Genomic DNA, 27858 nt, shown 5'->3' with positions numbered 1-27858 from the left:
AGCAGAACTCAAGACTGCTCTCTCAAGACTGAATGCACAATTTTTACTACTTTTTCTTTCTTTGCAGAATTGATATTCATCGTAAAGAAAATGCAGGGGCTGCTGAAAAACCAATTACGATCCATTCTACTCCAGAAGGGTGCTCAACCGCTTGTAAAATTATCATGGAGATAATGCAGAAGGAAGCGCAAGATACTAAATTGTGAGTAAAGAATGCTTTTATTAAGAGGTCATTGGGTTTTTTAATAGTCCGTCTGAAGTAGATAATTGACAGTTTGTAAGAATGGAACTGAAAAGTGAACCCATAGGAATGTCAGGTCTTGATCCTTGTGCTATGTTTATGTGTAATATAATTATAAAATAGCAGAAGGCGACTGGTGAGCAATTCTGAAGCAGAAAAGTAAGAGGTTTTTGTTTGTTACACCTTTCAGCATCTTTTTGTGCAATTAAAAGAAAATGTAAGAGGATGGGTGGTTGCTTACTTTTCAGATAAATTCCTGACATTTGATGGTTAGGAATGATACTCCTGAACCAGGCATACAGGCTTCCATAGTGAGCCATTCCCAGGCCAGCTAGCAAAGGTTAGGTAAATAATGTCTGAAAAGCCGGATAACTAGTAGCAGAAGTAATTGTTATGGTATTCAAACCTAACATGCAGCAAATGAAAGACAAATATCCTTTGTGAAAGAAACCTATGGGAGAAGGGCAGCCTTCTCTCTTCCCACACTTCATGCCTGTTTTGCTTCACTTGTAAGCTGGAAGAGGGGAATACACCTGAGTTCTTGCTTAAGCTCTGTTGTATCAAGTTGAAACTAAAGCAGCAAATGCCGTTACGGCTGTTGACAAATTCATTCTCCTCTTCCTCTCACCCCACCCTCAAACTGGTGTCCAAGAATGCCTGTGGCTGTTGGGTAGAAAAGAAGACTGAGCTTTCTTTGGTAATTGAGAATACACGAAGTGTAACAGATGCAGCCTGCTCTGTTTTCTACCCAGAGATGGAAGGAATCTGCGTCTAATAGGTGTGAAGGAATCCTGCTCAAGGGTCATGGAAATGGCAGAAAAGTTCCTTCTGTAGAACAGCCTTTTCCATTAGTTATTCCTATGGATTAAGCAGAACAATTAATTACACTTGAGGAAATCAAGCAGGTTTTTTCTTGACTTAGAGGAATTTATCATGACAGTTTAAGAGCCTCCTGATTACATGGTTAACTGTCTGAGCCCTGAGTCATTGGAGAATGACTCAACTTTTTGATTTGTTACTGATAGTGAATTATGTGACTCTTGAGTTCATGCAATTCTCTGGACTGCTTACAGTACAGAAGAAATTCCCTTGAAGATACTAGCACATAACAATTTTGTTGGCCGTCTCATTGGCAAAGAAGGAAGGAATTTGAAGAAAATCGAGCAGGACACAGACACTAAGATCACAATATCCCCGTAAGTATTCAATTCTTGTTAAATGGTATATCTTAGTTTTTAAAAAGTGCTATCACTTTTAAGAGCTTCCTCCCCAAGTTTCAGCCACAGAGCTAATACAAATTAATAGATCCATAAATCAACAACCAAATCCACTTTTTACTGAGGATAGGATGAAACCTTTTCTAGGAAGCCATATGGTGAGCTGGCAACTTTAAATGGTGTTTTTATCAGAACTAGTTTAATGACCAGGGAGGTTTCCTGAAAGCTAGAGTCCCTGTGTTGAAAGCATTGCTAATTCCAGTAAATATATTTGGCTGTGCATAGAAATTACTTACTAGTTGTCTTCAGTATGTTACGTCCTTTTGTGTGTGTGTTTATAGTAATTTTTATTTGCCTGTTTTACATATTTCGTATGTTACGTCCTTTGGGTTCCCTTGTCTACAAACACTATCATAAAAAATATCTATTAAGGCACAACCGCCACCGCCCCCAATCTGCCCCATGGCATCAGGTTTACCTGACTTGGGAACATCCCAGATCTAGTCCAAAATAAGTTTGGGGCCAGGGCCACTGTTTAAATAGGGTTTCAAAACTTGTGGTCTGTCTTAATAAAGGTGTTTAAGATTCTTGGAATTCATAGGAATGGTACAAGAGCCCCAACAGGGATCAGATCTGTTGAGACCCAAAGGGGCAATAGTAATATCCCCTGGGGATGAGGTTACACAATGAAATCTTACTGACCATTGGAAGTTATCCATGGGCCTTCTAAACATCCTTCTCCACGGACAGGTTCTCTTGGCACTAGGCAGCTACAAAAATATGAATAAGGAGTATCTTCAGTTTCGCAGAAGGGGGGTCCCTTTTTCTGCCTTGCTTACTGTCCACAGACTTCTTTCATGGAGGTTGCACCTGACACTCTCAGGCCATATGCCCATTGTCCTTGGAAGCTGACAATCCTCAAAAGTTTTGTTCCAGGCTGCAGTGACTTTGGCTCAAATTTGCCTCTTGTCAATTCTGCAAGATCTTCGTGTTTTCTACATAGACAGATCTGCCTGTCATTCATGTAGGATATTCTCAGTAGCTTTGTGTCTCCTGCTTTCATCCCATCCTTAGGAGAACAATTCACATGTTTTGCATGCTTGTAGAGTGATCTGGATCGGGTGCCTTTACTTGGATCCTGCTTGGAAACAGAACAATAATACCTTCAGAAGGCAGAAGGGCAGCCTGATCGCTCATCTTAGCTTGTTGTTCTTGTGAAACGTTTCCCAGCGACTGCTAAGGGGCTTTTGGTTTGCCGCTCTTATTTCCTTGACTGCGGTACCACCTGGAGCTCAAGCCAAGTCTTTGGGGAGAACCCACTGTTCTCTCCACATTTTTCTCCTGTGTTTTCCTTTTTGGAGATGCTAGTTGATACAAGAAACATTTTCATAGGACTTCTTGTCTCTGGAGAGAAGTAGCACTGTTCAGTGAGTCCAGTCCTCCATTCTAGTGTCTTGAAAGGTTGCTGTAATTGCTTTAAAGCCCTGCTTCTGTGGAGCTCAGGCAATAATGCATTTTGACCATTGCATCAGCAAACAAGAGCAACTACTGATCCTTACTTTTTTGAGCAGGGTCTTTCCTACTCTGTTGGAAACTTAAAGCTTTTGCTTTATGGCAGTGATGGCCAAACTTGGCCCTCCAGCTGTTTTGGGACTACAACTCCCATCATCCCTAGCTAACAGGACCAGTGGTCAGGTCAGGGATGATGGGAATTGTAGTCCCAAAACAGCTGGAGGGCCAAGTTTGGCCATCACTGCTTTATGGGAAATGCCCCCCAAAAGTTTACCAGGTCACATCCTATAAATTTATCGTAATGTTCTGCTGTAGTTGAAATATCCCTTGGGTCAGTTCTGTTTGAATAATTGACAATACGCTTGGGAAAATGGGGTGCCAGGTGATGTGATTTGGAGCCTTTTGCTTTATAGGACAGGAAAGGTAATTTTATCTTGGTGTCTTGTGGTCGAAGATTGTTAACAAATGTTTATAAATTAGATACATTTCATTTCTGTCTGAACTATATACGTTTTGTTGGATTTTTGTTGCTGTTTGCCAAGTTTATGGCTGGTAGCAATACAAATGAAATGAACTGTGAAGTCCTTTTCATCTGTAGCAAATTGAATTCAACACATATATCTTAAACAAAAATGTAAATCGGTGTGCAACACTAAGACACAAATCACAACAAATTATGTTGTGTGTTTGATGTACTTGTATGCAACAATGTGTTCTTCGCTAAACAGTAAACTGATTTGAGAAGTGATTGTCATTTAGCATACATATGGGTATCTTTAAACTAGCAAAGACTGAAAGCTTGGACTCCTTCCTCGCCTCCTGGGGCTAGAAGGATTCTTGGCTCTGCTATTTCTCTTGGGCTAGCCGGACTCCACCTTATGGTCAAGGCAGGAACAAACGCTTTGGAAGTAGGTTGATGCTGTGATTTGCTTCCTGCCTCCATTGAATTCAGCCATGGTTGCTGTTGCCTCATGTATGTTCTCCTCGGACTAATTATTCTCAACATACTTTCTATCTTGTGCCTCCATCGTTTCAACTTGTGTTTTCTTCCTCTGTCTGCCTCTGCTTTGTCTGTGATGTGTGTGTAATAGTGTTATACTTTTATTCCTGGTGTCCACCCACCATTTTAGTGCCCATTTCCACCACCATTTTGTTGCATCTGCCATTTCGTTTCCACCCCCTCGAAACAAAAATAACACTTTCATCCTCCTTTCAACCATTTAACTGTTATTTAAGCTCTTCTCCATTTTCTTTGGCTGAAATTCAAGGAAGGGAATAGACAGGAGTGCCTTTTTCAATTGTTTTCTGAGTGGAGATGGGGAAAGAGCCCCTTTAAATCTGAACAGTATATCTGCTTGCAATCCATGGGTGGGTTTTTGTTTGTTTGTATGTATGTATGTATGTATGTATGTATGTATGTATGTATGTTTTGCTGCCTTATTAGAGACACCTCTGCAGGGCAAGTATAGAAAAGTAGGCAGGCAGATTATTCCCATTAGATTGCTGCACAGGAGAAGGCTCCTTCCTTGAGCCATCTAGTTCTGCTTACTTGGCGTGTTGCTCTGGCCAAATGTGGTTCTCGAAGGAGACTGTGCCTGCTCCAACAACTAGTAGTTTGGTAAGACCCAGCTATAATGTCTGAAGGAGGGCTGGCTTGCAGGCAGTCTTGGCCATGGGATCCAATAATAATAATAATTTATTATTTATACCCCGCCCATCTGGCTGAGTTTCCCCAGCCACTTGGGCGGCTCCCAATCGACTGTTAAAAACAGTACAGCATTACATATTAAAAACTTCCCTGAACAGGGCTGCCTTAAGATGTGTTCTGAATGTCAGGTAGTTGTTTATCTCTTTGACATCTGATGGGAGGGCGTTCCACAGGGCGGGCGCCACCACCGAGAAGGCCCTCTGTCTGGTTCCCTGTAGCCTCACTTCTCACAATGAGGGAACTGCCAGAAGGCCCTCAGCGCTGGATCTCAGTGTCCGGGCTGAACGATGGGGGTGGAGACGCTCCTTCAGGTATACAGGACCGAGGCCGTTTAGGGCTTTAAAGGTCAGCACCAACACTTTGAATCGTGCTCGGAAACGTACTGGGAGCCAGTGCAGATCTCTCAGAACCGGTGTTATGTGGTCCCGGCGGCCACTCCCAGTCACTAGTCTAGCTGCCGCATTCTGGATTAATTGCAGTTTCCAGGTCACCTTCAAAGGTAGCCCCACGTAGAGCGCGTTGCAGTAGTCCAAGCGGGAGATAACCAGAGCATGCACCACTGGCGAGACAGTCTGTGGGCAGGTAGGGTCTTAGCCTGCGTACCAGGTGGAGCTGGTAGACAGCTGCCCTGGACACAGAGTTAACCTGCGCCTCCATGGACAGCTGTGAGTCCAAAATGGCTCCCAGGCTGCGCACCTGGTCCTTCAGGGGCACAGTTACCCCATTCAGGACCAGGGAATCCCCCACACCCACCCGCTTCCTGTCCCCCAAAAACAGTACTTCTGTATACAAGCGACAGTTTCAGGGACTACCTCTCCCTGGGGTTTCAGCAGCTAGGATAATTAGGTCGTGCACATTCCACAGAGTGCATTTCTGAAGTTTTCAAGGTATAACTACTTTCTGTTTCAGCTTTAAATACAAACCATTACATGCATAGCAGTTGACTGCTTTCTGCTTTGTAGATTACAGGACTTGACGCTCTATAATCCAGAAAGGACCATTACAGTTAAAGGCAGTATTGAAACATGTGCCAAGGCTGAGGAAGAAATAATGAAGAAAATCAGGGAGTCGTATGAAAATGATATAGCTGCTATGAATGTAAGTTGATTTCTAATCTGGGGGTTGGGAGGTGGGTAAGTTAGTCATTTATTTGATTTCCTCCCAATAAATATATTGTATCTTTTTTACTTCAGTGGAGGAAAGCATGCAGGGGAAGACTGGTACCCAACCATCAGCTTCATAGAGAGAGACTGATGCATATGTTTGTCCCTTCAGATGGAAAACCAGTCTAGTTCAGTACACACACATCAAACCAATCATCCCTGGCCATTTGCTGCATTTGCTTGGGTTGATGAGTGTCAGAGTCCAACAGTATGGGGTCACCATTTCCCCATCCCTGTTGTAGGGTGCTTCTGGAAAAAGTTTCATTACATTTGTTGAACGAATATGAGTTTGTTATTGGCTGTGCTGCATGCATTTCACACTGATTGCTTAATCTGACTTGCAATACTGCCATAGCACCATAAGGTGCATTTTATTTAAACCTCTTTTTTTGGCTAACACAGTGGTTCATAGAGTCAAAGTACAATTGCTTCTAGCAGAATAGTGACATCTGTCCTACTTCACGTTGAACATTTAAAAAATGATACAGGATTTTGACACTTGTTGTTTGCCAGGTTGAATGTCTCTAAGTTAAAACATTTTGAAATTTGAACAAGAGCATGTTATTAAGAGGGAGTGGCTAATCATCTCCTGTATCATTGCAGCTTCAAGCACATTTAATTCCAGGATTAAATCTGAATGCCTTGGGTCTCTTCCCACCTTCTTCTTCAGGGATACCACCTCCCACAGTAGGTGTTGCTTCAGCTGCTGCTGCCTCTTCATATCCTCCATTTGGGGTAATTATATATCTTCCTTTATTGCAGGCACTTGGTTATAGCTCTTCATGTTTGGAATCACTGGTACCTATAGGTGAGAATTGGGCTTATAATTAGATTGTAACAGAGAGCTAGGTTGTACCTCACCGTGTGTTCTGATCCAAGATTCCATTGAGCAGCATACAAACAAGAAGGAATGAAAATTATTGTAACAGACATCTTATGTAGGTGACTCACCTTTTGTATTTTTGCATGATAAGGGCATACCCAGCCATTAGTGTTGAATCCTGAGGTTGGTCTATGTGATTCCTTTCCCTATACATCTTGTTAAGCAAGGCAAGTGATACAGGACTGCACATCCCTCTAGTGTGCATTGTATTAAGTAATGTGTAAATTCAACATAAGAGGGAGTAGTAAGGGGAAGTGAATAACTGAAACACCATTAACAGAATTAGCCAAGTCTTTGGACAGCATTGACATATTTGCATGTTTGGGAAATTGGCAATCTGCCCCTTGTGAATGGGGTTGCATTCCCTCTGAAGGAACAAGTGCATCACTTTTAGGTACTCCTGGGTACATCTTTCTCACTAGAGGCCTCAGGGTCCTCTTTGGCTAGCAGTGCCTTTTACCAGCTTCATACCACCAGCCTGACCACTTTAGTCCAGGTGTTGGTAATCTGAAGGCTGGATTACTTTAATGCACTCTATGTGGGGCTGGTTTGTAAGTTCCAGCTGGTGCAGAATGCAACAACCAGATTGCTGATGGCAGCTTCTGGTCAAGAAAATGTGACACAATTGTTGAAACTTCCTGTATTAATTTACAAAGCTCTGATAAATTTAGGACCAGGGTAGCTCAGGGACTGCCAGAACCCTGATATCCCAGCTGGATCACTGAGATCTGCAGGAGTGTCAATGGTCTTTCCCTGACTTGGTGAGGTTCATTTGATAATGAGAAACCGAGCCTTTAATGTCATCAGCCCAGTCCTGTGAAATACTCTGCCAATAGAGATTCAGCAGATGCCTTCTGTGCCAACTTTCAAATGCCTGCTGAAAACTTTTCTATTCTGTCATGCCTTTGCAGGCAATTAAGAGTACATCCTACCACCGTGGTTTACTGATATTTATTTTTGAGTTGTTTTTAACTTTTACTGTAGTTTTATGTTTTTACTGTTGTAAACCACTTTTATATAGCTTTATGATATATCGATATACTAATATTTTTATAAATAGCACATACATGTGATTATAGGCTGCCTTTTAGGGCATAGCCGTTCCAACCTTCAGCTTACATAATCCAAAATACACTAGAAACAAGAAAATTCAGATATTATAAGAGCAACATATTTATTTTTTAGGCCACTTAATTGAAACGTTAATGCAACAGCAACATGGATTCTATAATAGAGGAGGGAAGATAAACGATGCATTGAGAAGCCCTGTGTTCTTCCCTACATCTGTTGTTGGTGTACAGTGAAATAATTAAAACACCTCAAAAGTTACATTAGAGCACACTACATGGTGGTGTGAGGTAACAGAAAGGGATGGAACTACTAGCATCACTGGCAGTACAGAGGAGAAGCTAATTGGGGCATTAAGTTTATTCCCCAAAGACATCCTTTTTAAAGTCGCTTTGATGGGAGGACAGCAACCGGCATGGGAAGAGGGCCTGTCCTCTGGGCTGGAAAGGGAGTCTCCAATTTCATACCATAGGAGGCAAAGTCTCAGTGCTCACTCCCAAAACAACTTCTGCCTTTGACATAAGAGGCAGGTTCCAGCTAGACTGTGTTCTAGTGAGCTTGCCAAAAGATGACAGGCACATTTAAGAAAAGAAGAAAACTGGAGCGAGGCAGAAGAGGGAGCCATCTAAAGATGTTGTCTAGAACTATGCAGATAATTTCAGCGTACCTGATTTTGTCCATTCATGGGAATGAGGGACAAAATCGAAATGTGCCAAAAAAGAGGCGGAAAGGGGAAATTTTTCCAAAGTTTTGAGGTATTAGGTGTAGCTTGCCCTAGTAATTACTAAGACATGGGAGGAAGCTTTTTCCCGCCCCCCCCCCAGCTTAAAAAAAGTGTTGCATGCCAGCTCCCTCCAAACCACATTCCACTTCTGGGTCATGATTCCATGGAGATTCTGGACCTGGAATCCTGGAAGTGGAGTACATCGCAGAGGCTTGGAAGGAGATGGTGTGTGATATTTTTCTTTAAAAAGAGGAGATACAAATGCCCCATCTTGTTTAAATATAAACCATCCCCATCTCAGCCCTAGAAGGTATTTTTAAGGAAAGCCACCACCATCCTGAAAACCTCTGAGAAATGTTAACCCAGAAATCACCCTGGGTGCACAAATGGTGACTCAAAAGAAGAGTGATTTTCAGGACAGTGTTCATGTTGCCACTCAAAATGCTGTGCAGACAAATATTAACTGTGGCTTAGGCATCTAGAAATTTGCATGTCCTGGAAGGCATCCTAGTCCGCACTGTAATCTCTTCAGGAGCTTTTCTTTTACAATGACAGTCAACATCACATGATATCAAACAAGCTGAGCTATTAATGGGTGGTCTGGGCCTATTGTGATAGTTCTTCTCCCCCGCCCCCAGCAGTTGTCTCGTTTTTGCTCCAGTCCTATTGGCACTCACCATCAGAATTGGCTATTGGAGGAGCTTAGACCAAAGAGTTTCTACTAGTGCATAAGTATGCATATGGCGACATATATGACAGGGAAACATGTGGTGTTTGATCCAAAGCTTTTATTCCTCCACAGGAACCTTTGGAGCTAACAAATTGTGAAATTGTTTTAGCTATGCTTAACATAACTGATTATTTTATATGTTTTTACTTGCAATATTGTTTGTGCTTCTTTCAATACGTGAATCAGAGCCTACACTAGTGCTCTAAGTTCTGTCACCACCAAGAAGTTCGTGTTTGGTTTTGTTCCCTGGATTTTCTTTGTGTGCTTTGGTTTTCTGTTTTTAAATATAGCTGAAGCATAATACGTCTGCATAATCTGACCTCAGTAAAGATAATGAACTCATTTTATAAGATTACTTCAGGATGTATTGGACATAGTAACTGAGTCTAGAGGGATATCTCTTACAATAAATGACTGAAAAAACAATTTGTTTTGTGCTACATATGGCTTTTCAATAGAGGTAATAATGGAATTGTGTATTAACAGAAAGATGTCAACCCAATATGTCAGACATTGTAATTCATTGTGTATTAAATAGCAGAACACCTTAATCAACCAGTTATTCTTTATAAATCAGTCCATGGGGTCACGAAGAGTCGGACACGACTAAACGGCTAAACAGAACAATAGATAGATATATAACAATAGATAGACAGTTAAAGTCCTTTTTTAATGTTATGGGATTGCTGCCAAGAGAATCCAGGTGCTGCACGCAAGAGACTTCCTTAGTAATAATAAAACATTTTTATTTATACGCCCCCCTACTGACAGGGTTGCCCCAGCTACTCTGGGCAGCTTCCAATAAATTTAAACATCAAACAGAGTAAAATATCAGACATTTAAAACTTTCCTATATAGGGCTGCTTTCAGAAGTCTTCTAAAAGTCAGATAGTAGTTTATTTCCTTGACATCTGGTTGTAACCTTAAAGTTTGCCGCTGATCATGTAATGCAATTTTTTTTTGCTACATTATGTTTGTTCCAAACCTCTTGTGAGTAGTTCTTAAAACACAAAAATCTAGAGTTGCATATTTAGAAATCTGGTGCATTTAATCTTTCAATTAGAATGAATTTCTTCGTTGTTAGAAAACAGCTACTCAGCCACACATGGTGGTTGGAAATAAGGCGTATCTGTTTGCTTTCAGTTGGCAACTACAGCTTGATTGCTCCCGTTCAGATGGTTCATTGCCTGACCTTTCCCCCCACTTACCTATTCCAGCAACAGCCAGAGTCTGAGACTGTTCATCTGTTCATCCCAGCCTTGGCAGTGGGTGCCATTATTGGCAAGCAGGGGCAACACATCAAACAACTTTCTCGTTTTGCAGGTGCATCTATTAAGGTAATATTAAACTGATCAACTTCGAATATCCCCAATCTTTGTAACTGTCAGCAAGTTTCTGCAAGTTTGCTCTGTTCTTTCGTCTACCTTAGACACCCTGCTTTGACTGTAAAGCAGTAAATGGTACTCTCTGCTTCAGAGACAAGATAATTGCAAACATGTTTCCAAAAGTTCTTTGAGGGGTGAAATATAAGCTGTAAAAAAAAACCTGCCACCTTGGTGGGCTTGACTTTTTGTTCTTTAAGATGGTTTAGACCTTTGGGCCATGTTTTTTAATTGAAGCTTATTTTGCCATAATGTACAGAGCTGAAAATGAGATTTTGTTAACAAACATGAAAGCAATTTAACTGTTGTGCTTCTCATGTTCCTTCAAATGTTTTTAGTTCAAAAGAAGAGGAGCGTATAGTTCGCCTGTGAGGTGATTACAGTTTGGAAAATCCACTCTCTAGAATTAAGGCTGCAGCCCTTATTACCTGGGTGTAAGCCTTGTTGAAATCAGTGGAGTTTACTTTTGTATGGGCAAGTATAGGATTGTGCTATAAATACAGTTCATTATCAACAATTCTGAGTCTGCCTTGATGGTTGATCCAACATAGCAGAGGGTATGTGGGTAGGACTTGCATTCACCTTTCTTGTTTTGAAGTGGGGATAAGAGGTTATTGGTTAGAATTTTTCTCTGTTACTGTTCAAAGGATTTTTTCAGTGATTGTGTCATACAGTGTATCTGACTAGTGATCTTACCTCTTCATACATCATTCTCCCTGTCTCTCTCTTCCTGCTCCACCCCCCCCCCCCCCAGTTCTGCTGGCACTACTGAAATTTTCCATGATCTCACCTCTCAGCTTTATCCAGCTCCATTTTCTAGGAAAGTGGTATGGCTTAGCCTATAATCACAAATACATGGATGGAGTAGTAAGATTGACTGACATCAGGAGCACATTATTTCCCTTTTTAAAAGCAATCACCAGTGGATTTGTACCCTCATATAAGGGTTCACAATTTGTAGGAAAACATTAACACTAATATCCATGCTTAATGTTGCCAGTGCATTTGTACTGGAACAGCAAGATGGTGGTGGTTTTCATTTAAAAACAACACCACCCTATTATTCATCTCATTGAGTAGTGAGGAGAGGGCATCCAAGAAGTTCCTAATCTGTCACTTCTTTTCTAGATTGCACCTGCCGAAGGACCAGATGCAAAGCTGAGAATGGTGATAATCACTGGACCACCAGAGGCACAGTTCAAGGTACAGTGTTCAGCAACTATCTGGCTCTTGTGCTATCTTGACTTTCATTCATAGTTTTAAGACAAAACATGCATAGTCAAGAGAAGGTGAAAATCCTTCTGCCTTGTTAATTGAGTAAGTTGCTTATGTGTGATGTTCCATTTGTTGTTTAGTCGTGTCCGACTCTTCGTGACCCCATGGACCAGAGCACACCAGGCACTCCTGTCTTCCACTGCCTCCCACAGCTTGGTCAAACTCATGTTGGTAGCTTTGAGAACACTGTCCAACCATCTCGTCCTCTGTCGTCCCCTTCTCCTTGTGCCCTCCATCTTTCCCAACATCAGTGTCTTTTCCAGGGAGTCTTCTCTTCTCATGAGGTGGCCAAAGTATTGGAGCCTCAGCTTCAGGATCTGTCCTTCCAGTGAGCACTCAGGGCTGATTTCCATAAGAATTGATAGGTTTGATCTTCTTGCAGTCCATGGGACTCTCAAGAGTCTCCTCCAGCACCATAATTCACAAGCATCAATCCTTCTGCAGTCAGCCTTCTTTATGGTCCAGCTCTCACTTCCATACATCACTAGTGGGAAAACTATAGCTTTAACTATACGGACCTTTGTCGGCAAGGTGATGTCTCTGCTTCTTAAGATGCTGTCTAGGTTTGTCATTGCTTTTCTCCTAAGAAGCAGGCATCTTTTAATTTTGTGACTGCTGTCACCATCTGCAGTGATCATGGAGCCCAAGAAAGTAAAATCTCTCACTGCCTCCATTTCTTCCCCTTCTATTTGCCAGGTGATGGCACCAGTGGCCATGATCTTTGTTTTTTTGATGTTGAGCTTCAGACCATATTTTGCACTCTCCTCTTTCACCCTCATTAAAAGGTTCTTTAATTCCTCCTCACTTTCTGCCATCATGTTAAGCATAAAAGCGTATGTATACCTGTTAACATTTTTAAATGTAGGTAGAAGAAACTATGTGGCGACTGTTTTAAATGCAGCCAATCAGCAAAATCATGGTAGTGTTATTTGCAGTCCTCAGTTCAAATTGCTCATTCGCAGAAATAGGGCTTCCATGTCTCTCTGCACTGTGCTTCCATAACTGCAAATTCAATGCTCCTGGTGTGGTTTAGGGGTTTTCATTTTCTTTCTCCTAATAGTTACTTCTGCCCTCTTCTAGTCACCACCAGAAGCTTGCACATTCTCATCCTGATGTCATTTGTGTCAGGTGCCAAAATGTAAAATGATTGTATGAATTTATCAAAACTGTAATTTAATTTTTTTGAACATAATCTTCAGATTTGTTTCTACCATTATGCCTATTGCTGATAACATGGAATTAGAAAGGAAACGTAATCTTTTCTGTAGCTTCATGGGGTTGGTATGTAGGGCTGAATTTAGTGGCAGACTGATTTGATTGGCATATATTTTATTTTAAAGGCCCAAGGAAGAATCTATGGGAAACTTAAGGAAGAAAATTTCTTTGGACCTAAGGAAGAAGTGAAACTTGAAGCTCATATAAAAGTGCCGTCCTATGCTGCTGGTAGAGTTATTGGTAAAGGAGGCAAAACGGCAAGTAGCTGACGAAAAGTTGACTAATTAACCAATTACTTTTTTAAAAAAACAAACCCAATTTATGTTATAAAACATGGTACAGCAGTGCAGTGATTGTACGATTTGTTTTACACAGGTAAATGAGCTTCAGAATTTGACAAGTGCCGAAGTTGTAGTTCCTCGTGACCAGACACCAGATGAGAATGATCAGGTGGTTGTGAAAATTACTGGCCATTTCTATGCATGCCAGGTAGGTGTAAACAGAGACCTTCGATTTTTTCAGTGATGTACCCCAAAGACGAGAATAGAAATTTAGTTAAAAATGAGCTGGCATGAAATTTCCCCTTGAACCCATTGAAATTTCACCATTACCTTTGTAGTCCTGACAAGAAAACAAGGGGGAAATATTGTTACTAGTTCAACTATCAGTAAATACTGGATTATTTTAAATTGTGCGATTCTCACCTGTCCCCTCGCTTCTTGTCTTTTGGTGAGCAGCAAAAACTCATTTTTACACATTTGGTTCTGTATAAGTTAATGATTTTTATGTGGTTGTTTTTATATATGTACTGGTATATTTAATTTGCTGTCGAGAGAGAACATTTTAATGGTTTAATCATTGTAGCAGCATTTTTCAGGGACCAAATGTGCTATCTGCTGTGCACATTTATAATTGCAGTCTTCTTTATTTTGAAGGTATTTATAGTCACAAATGCATTTGAATAACATAATTGGGGGGGGGGGGTGAGAGAAAGAGATGAGAAAGCAAGCGGTACGAAAGTTAACCTAACATGACAGGTGACGGTTGGAATTTTTTTAACTCCCTGCAGCTTGCCCAGCGAAAAATTCAGGAAATTCTGGCTCAGGTAAGAAGGCAGCAGCAGCAACAAAAGACAGTGCAAAGTGGACAGCCGCAGCAGAGACGGAAATAAAGGTTTAGGAAAAGACCCTTCGGAGACAGATGCCAGACCAAAGAGAGAGACTGTAACGGACAGGTTCTGGGCACCTGTTGGAATGATATGCAGATGTTTCACAAAGCCAGTCACTTGTTTGAGGACCAGGCCACAGTTGGCATGCTGTCTCTGAGAATGTATTCTTTAGGCTCTCTTGCTTTTGAAACCCAGCTTTAAACTTAAGGACCCCTTCACTTCCCTTTTGTTCTATTCCTCACAGTTTAACATAAACTTGTTAGTCTTCTTTTATTGTTCTTGCTATTCCCCAGCAATTTTAGAACTTGGTTTAATGAAGCTTTCTCTGATTTAACAAGAAAAGGCATTGCTCTTCTAGGTCCATTTGTAAAAGAAGAAAAGATAATTGGAGGGTGGGGTTTGGGGAGGGAGGGCGGGGTTTGGAACAAGGGCATTGACAACGAGGTTACGTGTTACTCCCAATGTTAACCAAGTGGCATTTCTTTTAAACATTTGGTTGCATTTTTACATAACACTGCCATGTGTAAACTAAGGGAAGTGTTCATTGGTGTTGGCCAGGGCATGAAAAGATAAATATGCATTTTACTAAACTACCTCAGGCATTTAATACCTCAAATAAGAAATTGTTCCTTTTTTGCTTCTTCTTTTTTCCTTTTTTTTCTTTTTGGTATTTTGTATACTTTATAAAGCTAATAGTTCTTAAGCATTTTATTTTTTTAAAAAAAGAAAAATTTGATCAGCCAATAGTCAGGAGCACTACAGAGTTTATTGAGCGGGGGAAGGGAAAGAAATATAGTAGATTGTTTCTAACTGCTGGCTGACAGGAGTGAGATGGAAAAATAGAGTCTTTGATTATATCTGAGGGTGTCAACACAATCATTTAGGGTGGGGGTGGGTAGGGAATCAGTGAATGTTCAAACGATACTTAAACAAATGCCAACATTCTGATAGCAGCAATGCCATTATTTTTTCTTTTACGATGGGATGAAAAAGTTTTTGATGGTACTTTTGTTGGGAACAGAACAAGGAAGTGATGGCAAGAGGCTGGGGCTTGGGGGTAAATTTTAGAAGGTCTTTTGGAGACTGGACTTTTTTTTTCTTTTTGTACTTGATTGAATGCATGAACCCTTTGTGCCTTTGACCATCACAACCTACCTACTAACGCTACACCTAAACATTTGCAGCCCATTTGTACTTTGCCGGTTCTGTTTCAGAGAGCAAGCTTCATCTTCAGTTTGGTAGGATTCTTCATCTTCTGGAGCAGTTCAGAGGTGTGGATTCTCTGCGCCTCCAGCAGATAGCTCCATACCGTTTTCAGTTACCATAATATTGGGTGGGGGGAGGAGGAGGAATCGAACGCTGTTTGATCTCATTTAAAGGTATTGAAAGGCTAAGTTTACATATCCAGCCGCTACTAAGGGCCACACTAAGCCACTTCGAAGGTTTTTAAAAAATAAAATAAAATAAAAATAATACAACCTCAGGCTTGGCTAATGAAATAAGATAACAGCAAGATTTATGCACATTCTGCAACTGACCACAAAAAAGGAGGAAGAAAACTTATCAAAAGGCAGGGATCGCAGGAAATTTACCAAATTTATTTTTATTTTTAATTTCAGAATGTAATTTGAATCATGATTGTGGTAATATGCATTCGAGTTTCTACAATAAACTTCAGTCTACCTCAGTTTTAACAATGTGGCAACACATGGTGCATAAAGACTGCTGTGTGCGTACGCGCCTGCCCGTGTACACGAGCCTTGCTATTACCTCGGACCCTTTTGTTTGTGATGTTTCTGTGCATGAGAGGATTGGAACTGCTACGCTGCACTGATTTGAGGGGCACAATTAGCAAAAACAAAAAAAAAGTTTGTTTCACCATTTTGTTGATCTACCTCTTAGATTGATATTAAAATAGAGGCATTTCTTCATAGAATAGATCATTTTCCCAAAGATCGTTGTTGTACAGGTTAGATAACTTTTGAAAAATGATCTCTCTCTCTCTTTTTTTACTGGATCTTTTCTTTACTAATTGGTTTAAAAACCACAAATCTTTGTTGTAGTTTAGCAGAAGGGAAAAATGAAAGTTTCTTTTCTATTTTGGACAGTACTTAACCTAATCTTTAGGAGACTTTTCTTACAATGAATTTACATTTACTGAAGAATTGAGAGAAGGTCATAGTGTGAATTTTTGTTGTCTGAATTCAATATCCTTTTCTTAATATTGGGGAAAGATTGACTTGTTTTCCATAACAGTTTTATTTTGCAAAATAAGTGCTGCATTTACATCTGCTGGTTTAAATATTGTAATTTTTCTTAAACTTCTAGGCATTAGAATGGTAAAATCATGTCTTTTACTTTCAATTGAGACTTGGTAATTTGGAGTACTTGGAAATAGGTAGGAAGTGATTCTGTAAATGACTTCAGTATTCACAAAAGTATTGATCATTTCTCCTCTGTAATGTGCCCCCAATGCAGCTTCACTTGCCAGATGCCTCTGAATGGAATAAAGAGTTTAACTCCTATTATCAGACATATGTGACTGCTTTTGTGTTCCCTTCTTCCACAACATGGCAGTTAAATGATTTGTTGTTGAAATGAGATCTTAGCATTCTTTTGCAACCTTACAGAGAAGGCACTGGTTGTTCTGTGTTATGGCATCCTTGCCTACCTTGGTTAACGCTGAATAGCTGCAAACACCTGAAATTTGCTTAGGGAATTTGGACTTGAAGAGAGCAGTTTAAACTGCCCATCAACCCAATACTCTCCATGTACAAAGACCTTCAATATAAGCTTAAAACTTAGCAGTCTTAAGATAATGGGGATGAGTCCTCTTCCAGTGGCCTATGACAAGAAGGAACAGATTTTTAATGGCGATGAGATGCAGTATAATGGTGCACATGGAGACCGCTGCAAATTTACATGCATGCACAGGGTTTCTGCAGTCATCAGTGTGCTGCGGGGCAGTAAAAACGACAAATTTATATGCTAAGTAAGGTAAAGGTAAAGGTACCCCTGCCCGTACGGGCCAGTCTTGACAGACTCTAGGGTTGTGCGCCCATCTCACTTAAGAGGCCGGGGGCCAGCGCTGTCCGGAGACACTTCCGGGTCACGTGGCTAGCATGACAAGCTGCATCTGGTGAGCCAGCGCAGCACACAACACCGTTTACCTTCCCGCCAGTAAGCGGACCCTATTTATCTACTTGCACCCGGGGGTGCTTTCGAACTGCTAGGTTGGCAGGCGCTGGGACCGAACGACGGGAGCGCACCCCGCCGCAGGGATTCGAACCGCCGACCTTTCGATCGGCAAGCCCTAGGCGCTGAGGCTTTTACCCACAGCGCCACCTGCATCCCCTCATATGCTAAGTGCCACTGTTCAAATAAATGTCAAGCATCAGAATGCAATTATATAGACCAATAGCATGTCAACATGTAGAAGACAATGGTAGTTCTATCCCAGTGTAAACTTGTTTCATACCATGTGCCACTTCATTAACAAGATATAAAGTAAGGCTGTCAAATGCTTGCTTGCTTTTAACTCTCTCCTAATGTTACATTTCTCTGAAATAATTTACAGCACACCTGGCACTTCCTTGAAAGTGGTGTGTGAAGTATCCCATGCAGGGACAACTTGCACAGCAGCAATGGTGTAGAAATGAGAAACAAAACCCCCAGTCCAATGGTAGAAATCAGAGGGGGAGAGAGAGAACAGGGCCCGTTCTCTCATGACAAAGTAAAATATTTCAAAGCATTAAATTGATGTATTTCAAATGTTTAATGAACAGAAACATGCAAACCAGTAATGAGAGGACAAAACTATTTCAATATGGCTGCATGTTGCTGCATACTGGTTTTTGTGTTAGTGATCCTTTAAAAAGCTAGAATGGAGAATGACACCCACCCAAATCACTTCTTGGTAACAAAAGCCACTTTAGGGTCCGCACTCTATAATCTAAGGGTCCGCACTCTTGGGTAGTGGTGGCTACCTAAGGACCACTTCCAAGTGTTGCCTTAACCCTCCATGGGTTACATGCCAGTGGTGCACATTGCCAAATATACATTTCCGTGTGCAAATACAGGTGTTGGGGTGGGGTAGGGGAGTCCTAGCCATCATAGTGCTGAGATGGAAGGAGAGGTTACATTGGGTGCAAACCTTAGTTGTCAAGTACTCAACTTCCATTTTAAAGTTCCAATTGCTTTATGAGCGCTTTTTCTTGTGACAGTCATTTCCCTTACATGCAATAATAGCTGTGTTCGAAAACCATTTCTTTGGACTGTTTTAATGAAATTAATGTTTGCCACATTTTTCTAGAACAGAATGGAGGACTTCACCAGTGTGTCTGGAAGTTAGTTCTTCTGTGCAGAGAAAGCAATGAATCTAAGTTGTATTTGTAGCAACTTTGTGACGTTAGATCAGTTCATTCTTCCTTCCTGCCATAGATGAAATGAAGCAAGGTTTTATTGCTCAAAACCGGTTGTACGCTCTTTCAAACAAGCCTTTATTCATCATTAATTTAAATTCACTATCCTAGAATGTTTTCTTCCAAGTTACCTTAAATTTGTTTCATCTATTGTATATACTACTTATATTCAAAATATAGAAGCATTTATGCTTTCTTGAATTTTCCATGTTTCCATTTAAAGTGATGGCAGAAGAGGAAACTAGCCCTTATGTTAGTCTGAAAGCCTGTACTCATACTGGCTAGGATAGGCATCCCTAACCTGCAGCCCTCCAGATGTTTTGGCCTACAACTCCCATGATCCCTAGCTAACAGGACCAGTGGTCAGGGATGTTGGGAATTGTAGTCCAAAACATCTGGAGGGCCCGAAGATTGGGGATGCCCGGGCTAGAATAATCAGACTTGGGCCACTAGCCATCTAGCACACAACAACCTTTCTGCCTAAATTAGTTGGATTGACCTTTGAGTTCCCTAAACTTGGGTATGTCGTAGTACTTCCAACATTCATGTTGAGACAGTTCCATTAGATGTGGCTCCCTTTGGTTGCTTGTGTGACAACAATGGGACACTCATACAGCTCTGGGTGGATGTTGAATGGGATGATGGTGGTTGGTGAGTAAGACAACTCAAAGCAGTTCTGTTGTTGCAGACAGGCGACTACATGGTAGTAGGTCTACTGAGCTTTCTAAACTCTGCTGGGCCTATTAGAATGGTCTGCACCAAAATCCAAATGGCCCTTGTGGCTTCTCTCGTTTGCTCTTAATAAACCTCTGGAAAAGGAAAATGGATCAGCCAATCATTACCCCCAAGCTGATGTTATAGGAGCACCTATAGCAGGCATAGGCAAACTCAGCCCTCCATATGTTTTGGGACTACAACTGACCTATAGCAATAGGCAACATGTGCCCAGGTTAATGAATAAAATTCTGAAACCATTTTAGAATGAATGTATTTCTTCCACTTTGGGCTAAATTACTAACCAAAATACCTTTCAGACAGACTTTCACCTGTTGCCAATAATGTAGTACAGCAACCAACTTTTGTTCCACCAGCAGCTACTTGTAAGAAAACCCAGATTCTGGGGTGGGGTGGGGAATTATGACTAGGCTCTCAGAAGTCAATCTCTGCTTTATACCCACAACATAGGCTTTTTGCAATACATAAACCAAGTTTCCTTTTTTATATTCACTTGAGGAGTATTCTGTATGATTCTGTTTGCCACCAAGGTCTCCAATTGTGGCTTCTGTCCTCTCTTCCTGCTGCATTTCCCAAGAACTGGCACCCAAGTCTCAGCTGTGCGGTGTATGCAGACCTGTTCTTTCCCCTACTTGGGAGACGAATCACTGCTGTTCAGGAGTTAACCCAATTATGAAATCGTCAGGCAAGGATTCTGGCAGTATCTGTGCCAACTGATCATCGTAAGATCGGAGTGTCCACAGCTTTTCCAGTTCATAGATTTCGCGTGTCTCTGGCAACATGAAATGGATCACAATATTACCTGTGAGGATGAGAAGAGTCACAGTAAGCAACAGTGAATTTGGTCTATATGGTTCTCCTACAGATAAGTGTGTTTTGCGTTGGACATAACCCCACTAAAACTTCTAATCAACCCACCAGCTAAGCATCTCACAGGCTTGCTGTAATTGGGGATGAATTGATGTTAGCACTCCCTTTTCCCTGCCCTCTTTTGCACACGAGAAGAGCAATATAAAAGCTTCCACTTAACCAAATCACAATTTCCTGTTACATGTAAACTCGAGAACCAATTTACTTAATTTAAAGCAGTTTAGTCCATAAGCTAAGAGGAAACTTCTTATCAAAAGTGGCAGCTGTTGGCATTCCTCCCCCAGTTAGTTGCTTGCTCATCCCTGCTCCCCATGGACCTGGGTGGTGGTTGTAATGAACAAATCCAGCAGGTTATTGTCAATGGCCCCCCTGCATGTGAGCCCTTGGCAGGTGCCTGACCATGCCAGCTCTCAACACTGGCCAGGTTTCAGTCTATGAACACACCAGGACTGGTGGAATGGGAAGAGGGGAGTGTAAGAACCTGAAGCCTGCCACAACTTCCTCTTCCTCTACAGTTCCAAACTATAGTTTAAGATTGAATCAAGCCACCCACTTTCATTTCCCCTTAAATAAGGGCAGGAAACAGACTTTCCCCTCCTAAGGAAAAGGGATTTAAATGCTTTAATTCTCATTAAAGTAAACCAACTTATTTCTGATCTTCAGGGGAAAGGTATCATGCTTATGTAGCATGTCTGTAGTAATGCAGCTTGGAAGGAAATGTAGAAGAGTGAATACTGCAGCTCAGCACTTTACAAAAGCCCAGAATACTACTGGGCACTGAGCTGAAACATTTTCAGCCCCACACAGCCAGCTGGGTTGAGAGAGTAGTATACAACAATCCTGCAATGTAGTTCACTGCTACAGCACCAGAATTTAAGTACTTCGTATCCAAGCCAGAACAACTCGCCAAACTGGCACATGCCTTCTTCAGGGTCAGAAAGCAGGATATTAATATCTGTGTTAACAAATTATGCACCACTGTATGTTTGGGTGCAAGAAGCCACTTCTATCCAAATGTGTTCTGATAGTTTGTAGTTATACCCAGGACGCTCTCAAGCTCCGGCCTGGCGCTTCATTACTAGAAACAAAACGATTTACCAAAATCTATGCAAATCCAATCTTCGCTATCTTTCCCTTCAATTACAACATGGGGATCCCAGTCTGTCCTCAAATGCTTGTACTGAAACAGAAAACCAGTAGTTATTAAACCCATTAAATGGTTGCTGCCACTCACAAGTGTGGTATGCTATACATCGCCCTCATACAACATTGGCAGTAAACGAGACCTATGTCACAATTATTGTTTTAATAATTGTTTTAATGTTTGATGTTTTACTATGTTTTTACATATGCTGTAAGCCACCTAGAGTGGCTGGGGTAACCTGGCCAGATTGGTGGGATATAAATAATAAAAATCATCATCATCATCATCATTTATTTTATTAGGTTATTTGGTTTCTGCCATTTCATTTCATTTATTATATTTCTGTGCTGCTTTTCACTCTCACAAGTCACAAAGTGGCATACATACAATAAATAATAACATAGTAGAACATCACAATTGCAACATAAATTACATTAAATAAAACAACTACCTTCTACAAAACACTATTAACAAAACATAAAAAATAGATTAAACAGCACAACCACACAAAAAGTCACGTAAAATTTGCAACACTCATAATCCACAAAATATTAACGTTAACAAAAACAAAACAAGCACTGCTGAATTCACACACGCACGCTCGCCGCCCCCATGACCTGAACTGAGCAGAAGACTACATCAAAACACATTCACAGAATGGCCATGGTAGCAACTTCCTTCTGAAAGCTCTGAGGGCTGGAGGATAGGTCAAGACAGGTGGAACAAGCTCTTCCCTGGTGGCCAGCATAGAGTCCCATTCCTCTCCCAGCTCCTCCTCTGGAAACTGCTCCCTTATGAAGGCTGGAGGGTGGGGAAAGGCAGGCAGGAAAAGCTCTTGCCTGGTCAGCTGAGTCCCATTCCCCTACTACCCCTGAAAAGTAACTATTTGAGAGCAACATTAGTGCCACTAATGGCAAGGAGCTGCAGTCCAGCAACATGGTGAGCCAGAGGTCCCCCATCTATGGGATAAATCATGCCTTTTCCTCCAGCCTTTCCCATATTCCTCAAATTTCCTGTTGGGGCACCTTTTTTCCTGGAATCCCACTCTTAGTTGAAGCCAATTTATCTCCTTTGAAATTCAGAAATCTTTGGTATACTCAGGGCCTTATATTTTATTATCTACTATTTTTCCCCTAATGGGCAAATTTGCAAGGATACTTTGTATATACCCAGCCATCCCTGTTAATAAGCTTCTCCAAGCTAAGAAGAGTGCAGAGCAGTTGACCTACCATTTTGACCAGGTACTGAGCCATGGCATGGAGGTGCCTGGGAGATGTCCCGCTGACAATTATAAAATAATGGCTGTATTTCAGTTCTGGAGGCAACTCAATAACGCAAATGTCCTTGGCATTTTCTTGTCTCAGAAGCGATACCATGTAGTCAATGCTGAATACTGAAGAGACATGATCTGAAAGAGGCAACAGAATGATAAAAATGAAAATGTGGAAAAGAAAAAAAGATTGCAGGAAGGAAAGGGGTGCATGCATTCCTGGGGTTAGTTCCTTATTTGCAAACTATGGTTTACAAAGGGACGTGGGTGGCGCTGTGGGTAAAACCTCAGTGCCTAGGACTTGCCGATCGTCAGGTCGGCGGTTCGAATCCCCGCGGCGGGGTGAGCTCCCGTCTTTCGGTCCCAGCTCCTGCCCACCTAGCAGTTCGAAAGCACCCCTAAGTGCAAGTAGATAAATAGGTACCGCTTTATAGCGGGAAGGTAAACGGCGTTTCCGTGTGCTGTGCTGGTGCTGGCTCACCAGAGCAGCTTCGTCACGCTGGCCACATGACCCGGAAGTGTCTTTGGACAGCGCTGGCCCCCGGCCTCTTAAGCGAGATGGGCGCACAACCCTAGAGTCGGACACGACTGGCCCGTACGGGCAGGGGTACCTTTACCTTTACCTATGGTTTACAAAGAGTGCCTCTATTAACTCTGGACTAGGATTTTGGAATATGCCGTTCCACTATTTTGGTTTGCCAAACTCAAACTGAAGTATACTCTCCAACCCATTTCCATTCTGTGGCAGTTTTTAAATTTGACACCAGTGTGCAAGAGAAACTTTCACAAGTGGCATCTCACACACACTGCTTCTAAGCTGGATCAATTCATCTAAACATACGTTGTTAGCATGCCAGCATGTTTTCTGCCTGGATGCAATTATGGTGAGTTCATACTACACACAGATACACGCACAGTGGCTATGACCCAGTTTAAACAAGATACTGAACCCAGGGAATGCTGCATGGGAACACCACATAAATACAATTTTTCTTACGGCATATCACTTTTAAATGAGTCACATTTGAAGAAGAGAAAAGCAGCCAGGCACATCTGCCTTATCCTTTCAAACTGCATAACAAATCCCTGGGGGGGGGGGGGATGCAGAAATCTCTGGAAAGAGTTAACTGCTTATTATTCTGAGGGGACTAATTGAGGTAATCAGTGAGGTGACCCAAATAATGAATAATCCCCAAAAGATTTTATTTACAATTTAGCTCAATGTGTTGTGTGTTACCAACAAGAGCAGCTGGTGGTTCACTACTGAAACTAAGCAATCGAGATCCCTCATTGGCTGCAGGCAAAAGTACCCTAGGCTGTAAGCAAGAGACGTGCTATTGTTTCACAGTTTAAACTTTCCCACCACCCCTTGAAACTTGTGATTGCTTAAATTACAAATTGTTTGAATTTTATTCTGGAATGGAATTGGCCCTCTCAAGTTGCACTCCAGCTCTCAGTCCCTTCTCTTCCATCGTTACACCAATGTCCCAGGTTACGTACACATCATACCCTGGAAGGTATCATATATCATAGCCAGGTTGCGTACACATCATACCCTCTTTCCTTCCAATAAATCTGGGTTGACTTGCTTCTATTCTTACAGAGGTTTAATAGACGGAAAGCAGCTTTTCATGAAATGGCGCCAAACCTAGTGTGGATCAAGCTACAGGACCTGGTAATATACAGCTCCTTTGGGGTGTCAGCTAAAACTCAGCGCCCCCTGTCCACTGAGCTTGCAAGGATCTGAAAGCTCACTGAAGAGGACTTTGAAAGTGAAGTCTGGTGAGCTATGATGCTTTTGGATCTGCGCTCTGGTGGAAAGCAGCCAAGGAATTCATCCCTTGTCATTGGCCTTGCTGGCTGGGGCTTTTAGGAGGTGTGGTCCACAACGTCTGGAGGGCACCAGGTTGGAGATGGCTCCTCTACTTGTACACAAGTATGGAAGCAGTTGGCCAGCTGCCTCTCCTCCTGCACTAGCTATGGGGAGAACATTTGAAAATATTACATGCTTTGAAGTATTTACTGTATTTATCTTGATTTTCTTAATGAGCTTGTGTGTGTGTGTGAATATATATTCCTATAAATAAAATTAAATATGCACAGTCTCTAGGGGTATTAATGGAACATAGCCACCACTTCCACGCACATGGTGGGTATCAAAGGCTTTAGAACAGTGTCCGTCCAGATCTTTTCGGACTACAACTCCCATCAGGCCTGACCACGGGCTGGGACTGGGGCTGATGGGGTTGGAGCTCAACAGCATCTGGAGGGCCATGCATGTTCTCCATCCGTGATGTAGCAGAAAGTCCACACTGCAGTTTCTACAAACTCCTCTTAGGGCAACAGCATCATGCTGTAAATCCTGCACTGCAGGGGGCTTGATTAGATGTCCCTCGGGTCCCCTTCCAACTCTATGAAAGGAGGACCCATCCGCATCGCACGTCGAAAAGCTTAGTAGGGTTGCCCCTGCAGACGGCCAGTCGTTCTGGCCCTTGATCATAGGAGAGCAGCTTGCACCGCCAAAACTACCCGTGCTTCCAACGCACCGATGCCCCCACGAACAGGCAGCGGCGCTCCAAGGTTTCCTTTCCGAGCTCTGCCTGGAGATTCCGGGGGCTGAACCCCAGGACCTTTCGCTCCCTGACCCTGCACCACCGTACGAGGAGGTTACAGCTTCCAAGGCCCACCCGCCTGCCCCGATCCAAGCAGCGACGGCGACCCCGAGCGCTACTTACCAGACGCACCCGCAGCCTCTCCGGCACCGGAGCGAATGCGCTGCTCTTGCCCGGCTGCCCCGTCGTCTTGCAAGCCTTGCTCCACCTCTGCATCCCGCAGCTCCGAGCTGCCCGCCGCGCTGAATCTCCGCAACCCCAGCGAGCCCGCGCGAGAGAGAACGCGGGGAGCCGCCGCCGCAGCCTCGCGCAACCCGCTGCTTCCTCCTCTTCCCGCGGCTTGCCAAGGCCTCAGCCTCAGCAGCGCCCGCAAGCAGCGGCTGCTCCGCCACATGGCGGGCCGTCGGTTCCCGAGGAGGAGCCCCGACCTTCGGCGGATGGAACTTACCAACACTCAACGTTCCAAATGGAATCTCTCCGGGAAACTCCCCCTCCTCGGCGCGCAGGCTGACGCGGTGCCGAGGCCGCTGGCGATTGGCCGCGCGCCTCCTCACGTGAAAGCTGGGGGCGGTGAGCGCAGGCGCACAAGCTTTTCGGGAAGCCACTCCAGGAGTAGTGGGGGAGAGACTGAGCTATCGGAGCGCCTTTCTTTCGCCACGGCGCGGCGCGCTCCTTTCCGAGAACCTGCTCCGGAGACTGTGGAACAGTTGATGGAAAACACAACCCAGCTAAGAAAGTTTGGTGGCTGCCCTGAAGACCAACGATGCAGCTGATGAAATGGACTCCAGCCCACAAAACTTTGTGCCATCATCAATTTGCTGGTCTTAATGGGGCTTAACGAGACTCTCGGCTCCGCCTTAGAAATCGAGTTTTTTTAAAAATTATTTTATTTTCAACGCAAAATCATAACAAAAATTACATTTAATCCAAAATACTACTATACAAACAAAAAAGGAAAACAGAACATACAAAAAAGGAAAACAAAACAAAAAAAATACATCTACAAATAAAATCATATCATCATTCTAATCTAGTCAATACATAAATATACACATATTGACTTCCTTCCTTTGTTCTAAGACCTCAGATTTTTTACTCTTACTGTATTGTTGTGTCTAATGTAGACTACTTCCATCTTTGTACTTTTTTACACCATTTTTTCTTTTTCTTTAACCCTGTAAAGCATCATTCATTACATACCGATATGCTTATTCCAGAACAATGTTTTTTCATATACTCTTTAGCACATCCCCATTCTTTTAATAATTTCTGAAATCGAGTTTCTTAAGGCTCTTAATCTCAGGGTTGTGAGAGCCCCAATTCTACAATTCTGTGATTTTCAGGTGAAGGAAGTGGACTTCGTAAAAGCCATAAAATCAGGCTGCACAAAGAGTGCAGGTATCTCATTCTAAGTGTTGGAACTGTTACCTGGCCAGGTACCCTAAGGACCAACTTTTTCCATTCGTTCCTTCTGCTAATCTCCAGTCATCATCCAATACCTTGCTCTAAAATGTGAGAGGAGCCCTGCTGGATATAGCCCAGCATCCTGAGCTCACAGGGGCCAGCATAATGCCTATGGGAAGCCTGTGAGTAGGACATGAGCACAAGGGCCATGTTTTTATTGTGTAGCACGCACCTATATACAACTAAGTCACATGTTCAAGGCTGAGGTGTTAACTGGTCATAATGGAATAAAGAATAAAGTAACAAAACCCAGGTGCACAATTTTTGAAAACCCAAAAGAGGGAATTTCCATTTTGCAGAGCACTATTTTCAAGCTTAAATTTTCCATAAAGCACTTTAGATACATGATAATCTTACGGTGCTAACACTGTATTGGGTTATGTCAACCCACACGCAACTCTCAACGGAGGATAAAACCGCATACAACTGATTCATTTCCAGTATCTTTAGAGGGGTAGCCCTCTTAAGCCTGTTGCAGCTCCAGCAACAATAAAGCTTGTGACATTTATTTTTACAATGTTTTATTGGTTTCTATGATAAAATGGCATTTATCAACTCCAATAAAAGCAGTAAGGTGTTCCATGCGTATATCAGTCATGTGGGGTGTGTGGAATTGAGCAGGGACATTGTTAAAGAACTGAATCATTGAGTGCATTGCCAGGGCTTCAGCTATCTGTGACATAGCCTGTCTATAAGTAAGTGTGAGCGATATGAGGTTCAGTATTAACATCACTCCTGTTTACACACAGCTGATATATGGGAATCAAAATCACCCTGATTCTTTTGGCCTCTAACAACACTTCTCTATTGTGTTAAATGCACTGAAGGAGCCAGATCCCAAACTTTCCCTTGCCATCCCCATCAGAGGATCTTTCCAATGGGAAGCAACCTATGAACATGCAGTGAGCAGCATGGTAAGGTAAAGGGACCCCTGACCATTAGGCCCAGTCGTGGACGACTCTGGGGTTGCGGCGCTCATCTCGCTTTATTGGCCGAGGGAGCCGGCGCACAGCTTCCGGGTCATGTGGCCAGCATGGCTAAGCCGCTTCTGGCGAA

The 27858-nt window shown here is 42.4% G+C and overlaps 2 protein-coding genes across 5 annotated transcripts in view; one reads left to right on the top strand and one right to left on the bottom strand.

Annotated features, from left to right (window-relative positions):
• IGF2BP3 (insulin like growth factor 2 mRNA binding protein 3) overlaps positions 1 to 16821 on the top strand; it is a 69537-nt gene extending 52716 nt beyond the window's left edge. For 3 of the 4 annotated variants that reach the window (XM_028750493.2, XM_028750495.2, XM_028750497.2), the window contains exons 7-15: positions 68 to 202; positions 1315 to 1437; positions 5641 to 5776; positions 6445 to 6576; positions 10464 to 10583; positions 11757 to 11831; positions 13244 to 13375; positions 13494 to 13607; positions 14188 to 16821. In XM_028750493.2, the coding sequence (XP_028606326.2) occupies positions 68 to 202; positions 1315 to 1437; positions 5641 to 5776; positions 6445 to 6576; positions 10464 to 10583; positions 11757 to 11831; positions 13244 to 13375; positions 13494 to 13607; positions 14188 to 14289 (1069 nt within the window). In that variant the 3' untranslated portion in view covers positions 14290 to 16821. The remainder of the gene's footprint in view (positions 1 to 67; positions 203 to 1314; positions 1438 to 5640; positions 5777 to 6444; positions 6577 to 10463; positions 10584 to 11756; positions 11832 to 13243; positions 13376 to 13493; positions 13608 to 14187) is intronic. The other variant, XM_077937009.1, reaches the window with a different exon arrangement.
• A 3035-nt stretch (positions 16822 to 19856) lies between these two features.
• Positions 19857 to 25820, bottom strand: MALSU1 (mitochondrial assembly of ribosomal large subunit 1). The gene is made up of 4 exons (XM_028750498.2): positions 25462 to 25820; positions 22686 to 22864; positions 21411 to 21492; positions 19857 to 20244 (listed from the first exon to the last, which is right to left on the bottom strand). The coding sequence occupies exons 1-4, from the start codon at positions 25730 to 25732 to the stop codon at positions 20087 to 20089; spliced, it is 690 nt and encodes a 229-aa protein (XP_028606331.2). The 5' UTR covers positions 25733 to 25820; the 3' UTR covers positions 19857 to 20086.
• Positions 25821 to 27858: the final 2038 nt, after the last annotated feature.

This window comes from Podarcis muralis, chromosome 12 (assembly GCF_964188315.1).
Source record: "Podarcis muralis chromosome 12, rPodMur119.hap1.1, whole genome shotgun sequence".
Classification (NCBI taxonomy): Eukaryota; Metazoa; Chordata; class Lepidosauria; order Squamata; family Lacertidae; genus Podarcis; species Podarcis muralis.
The sequence above is the reverse complement of the archived record's forward strand: the minus strand, read 5'-3'. Positions and strand labels throughout refer to the sequence as shown.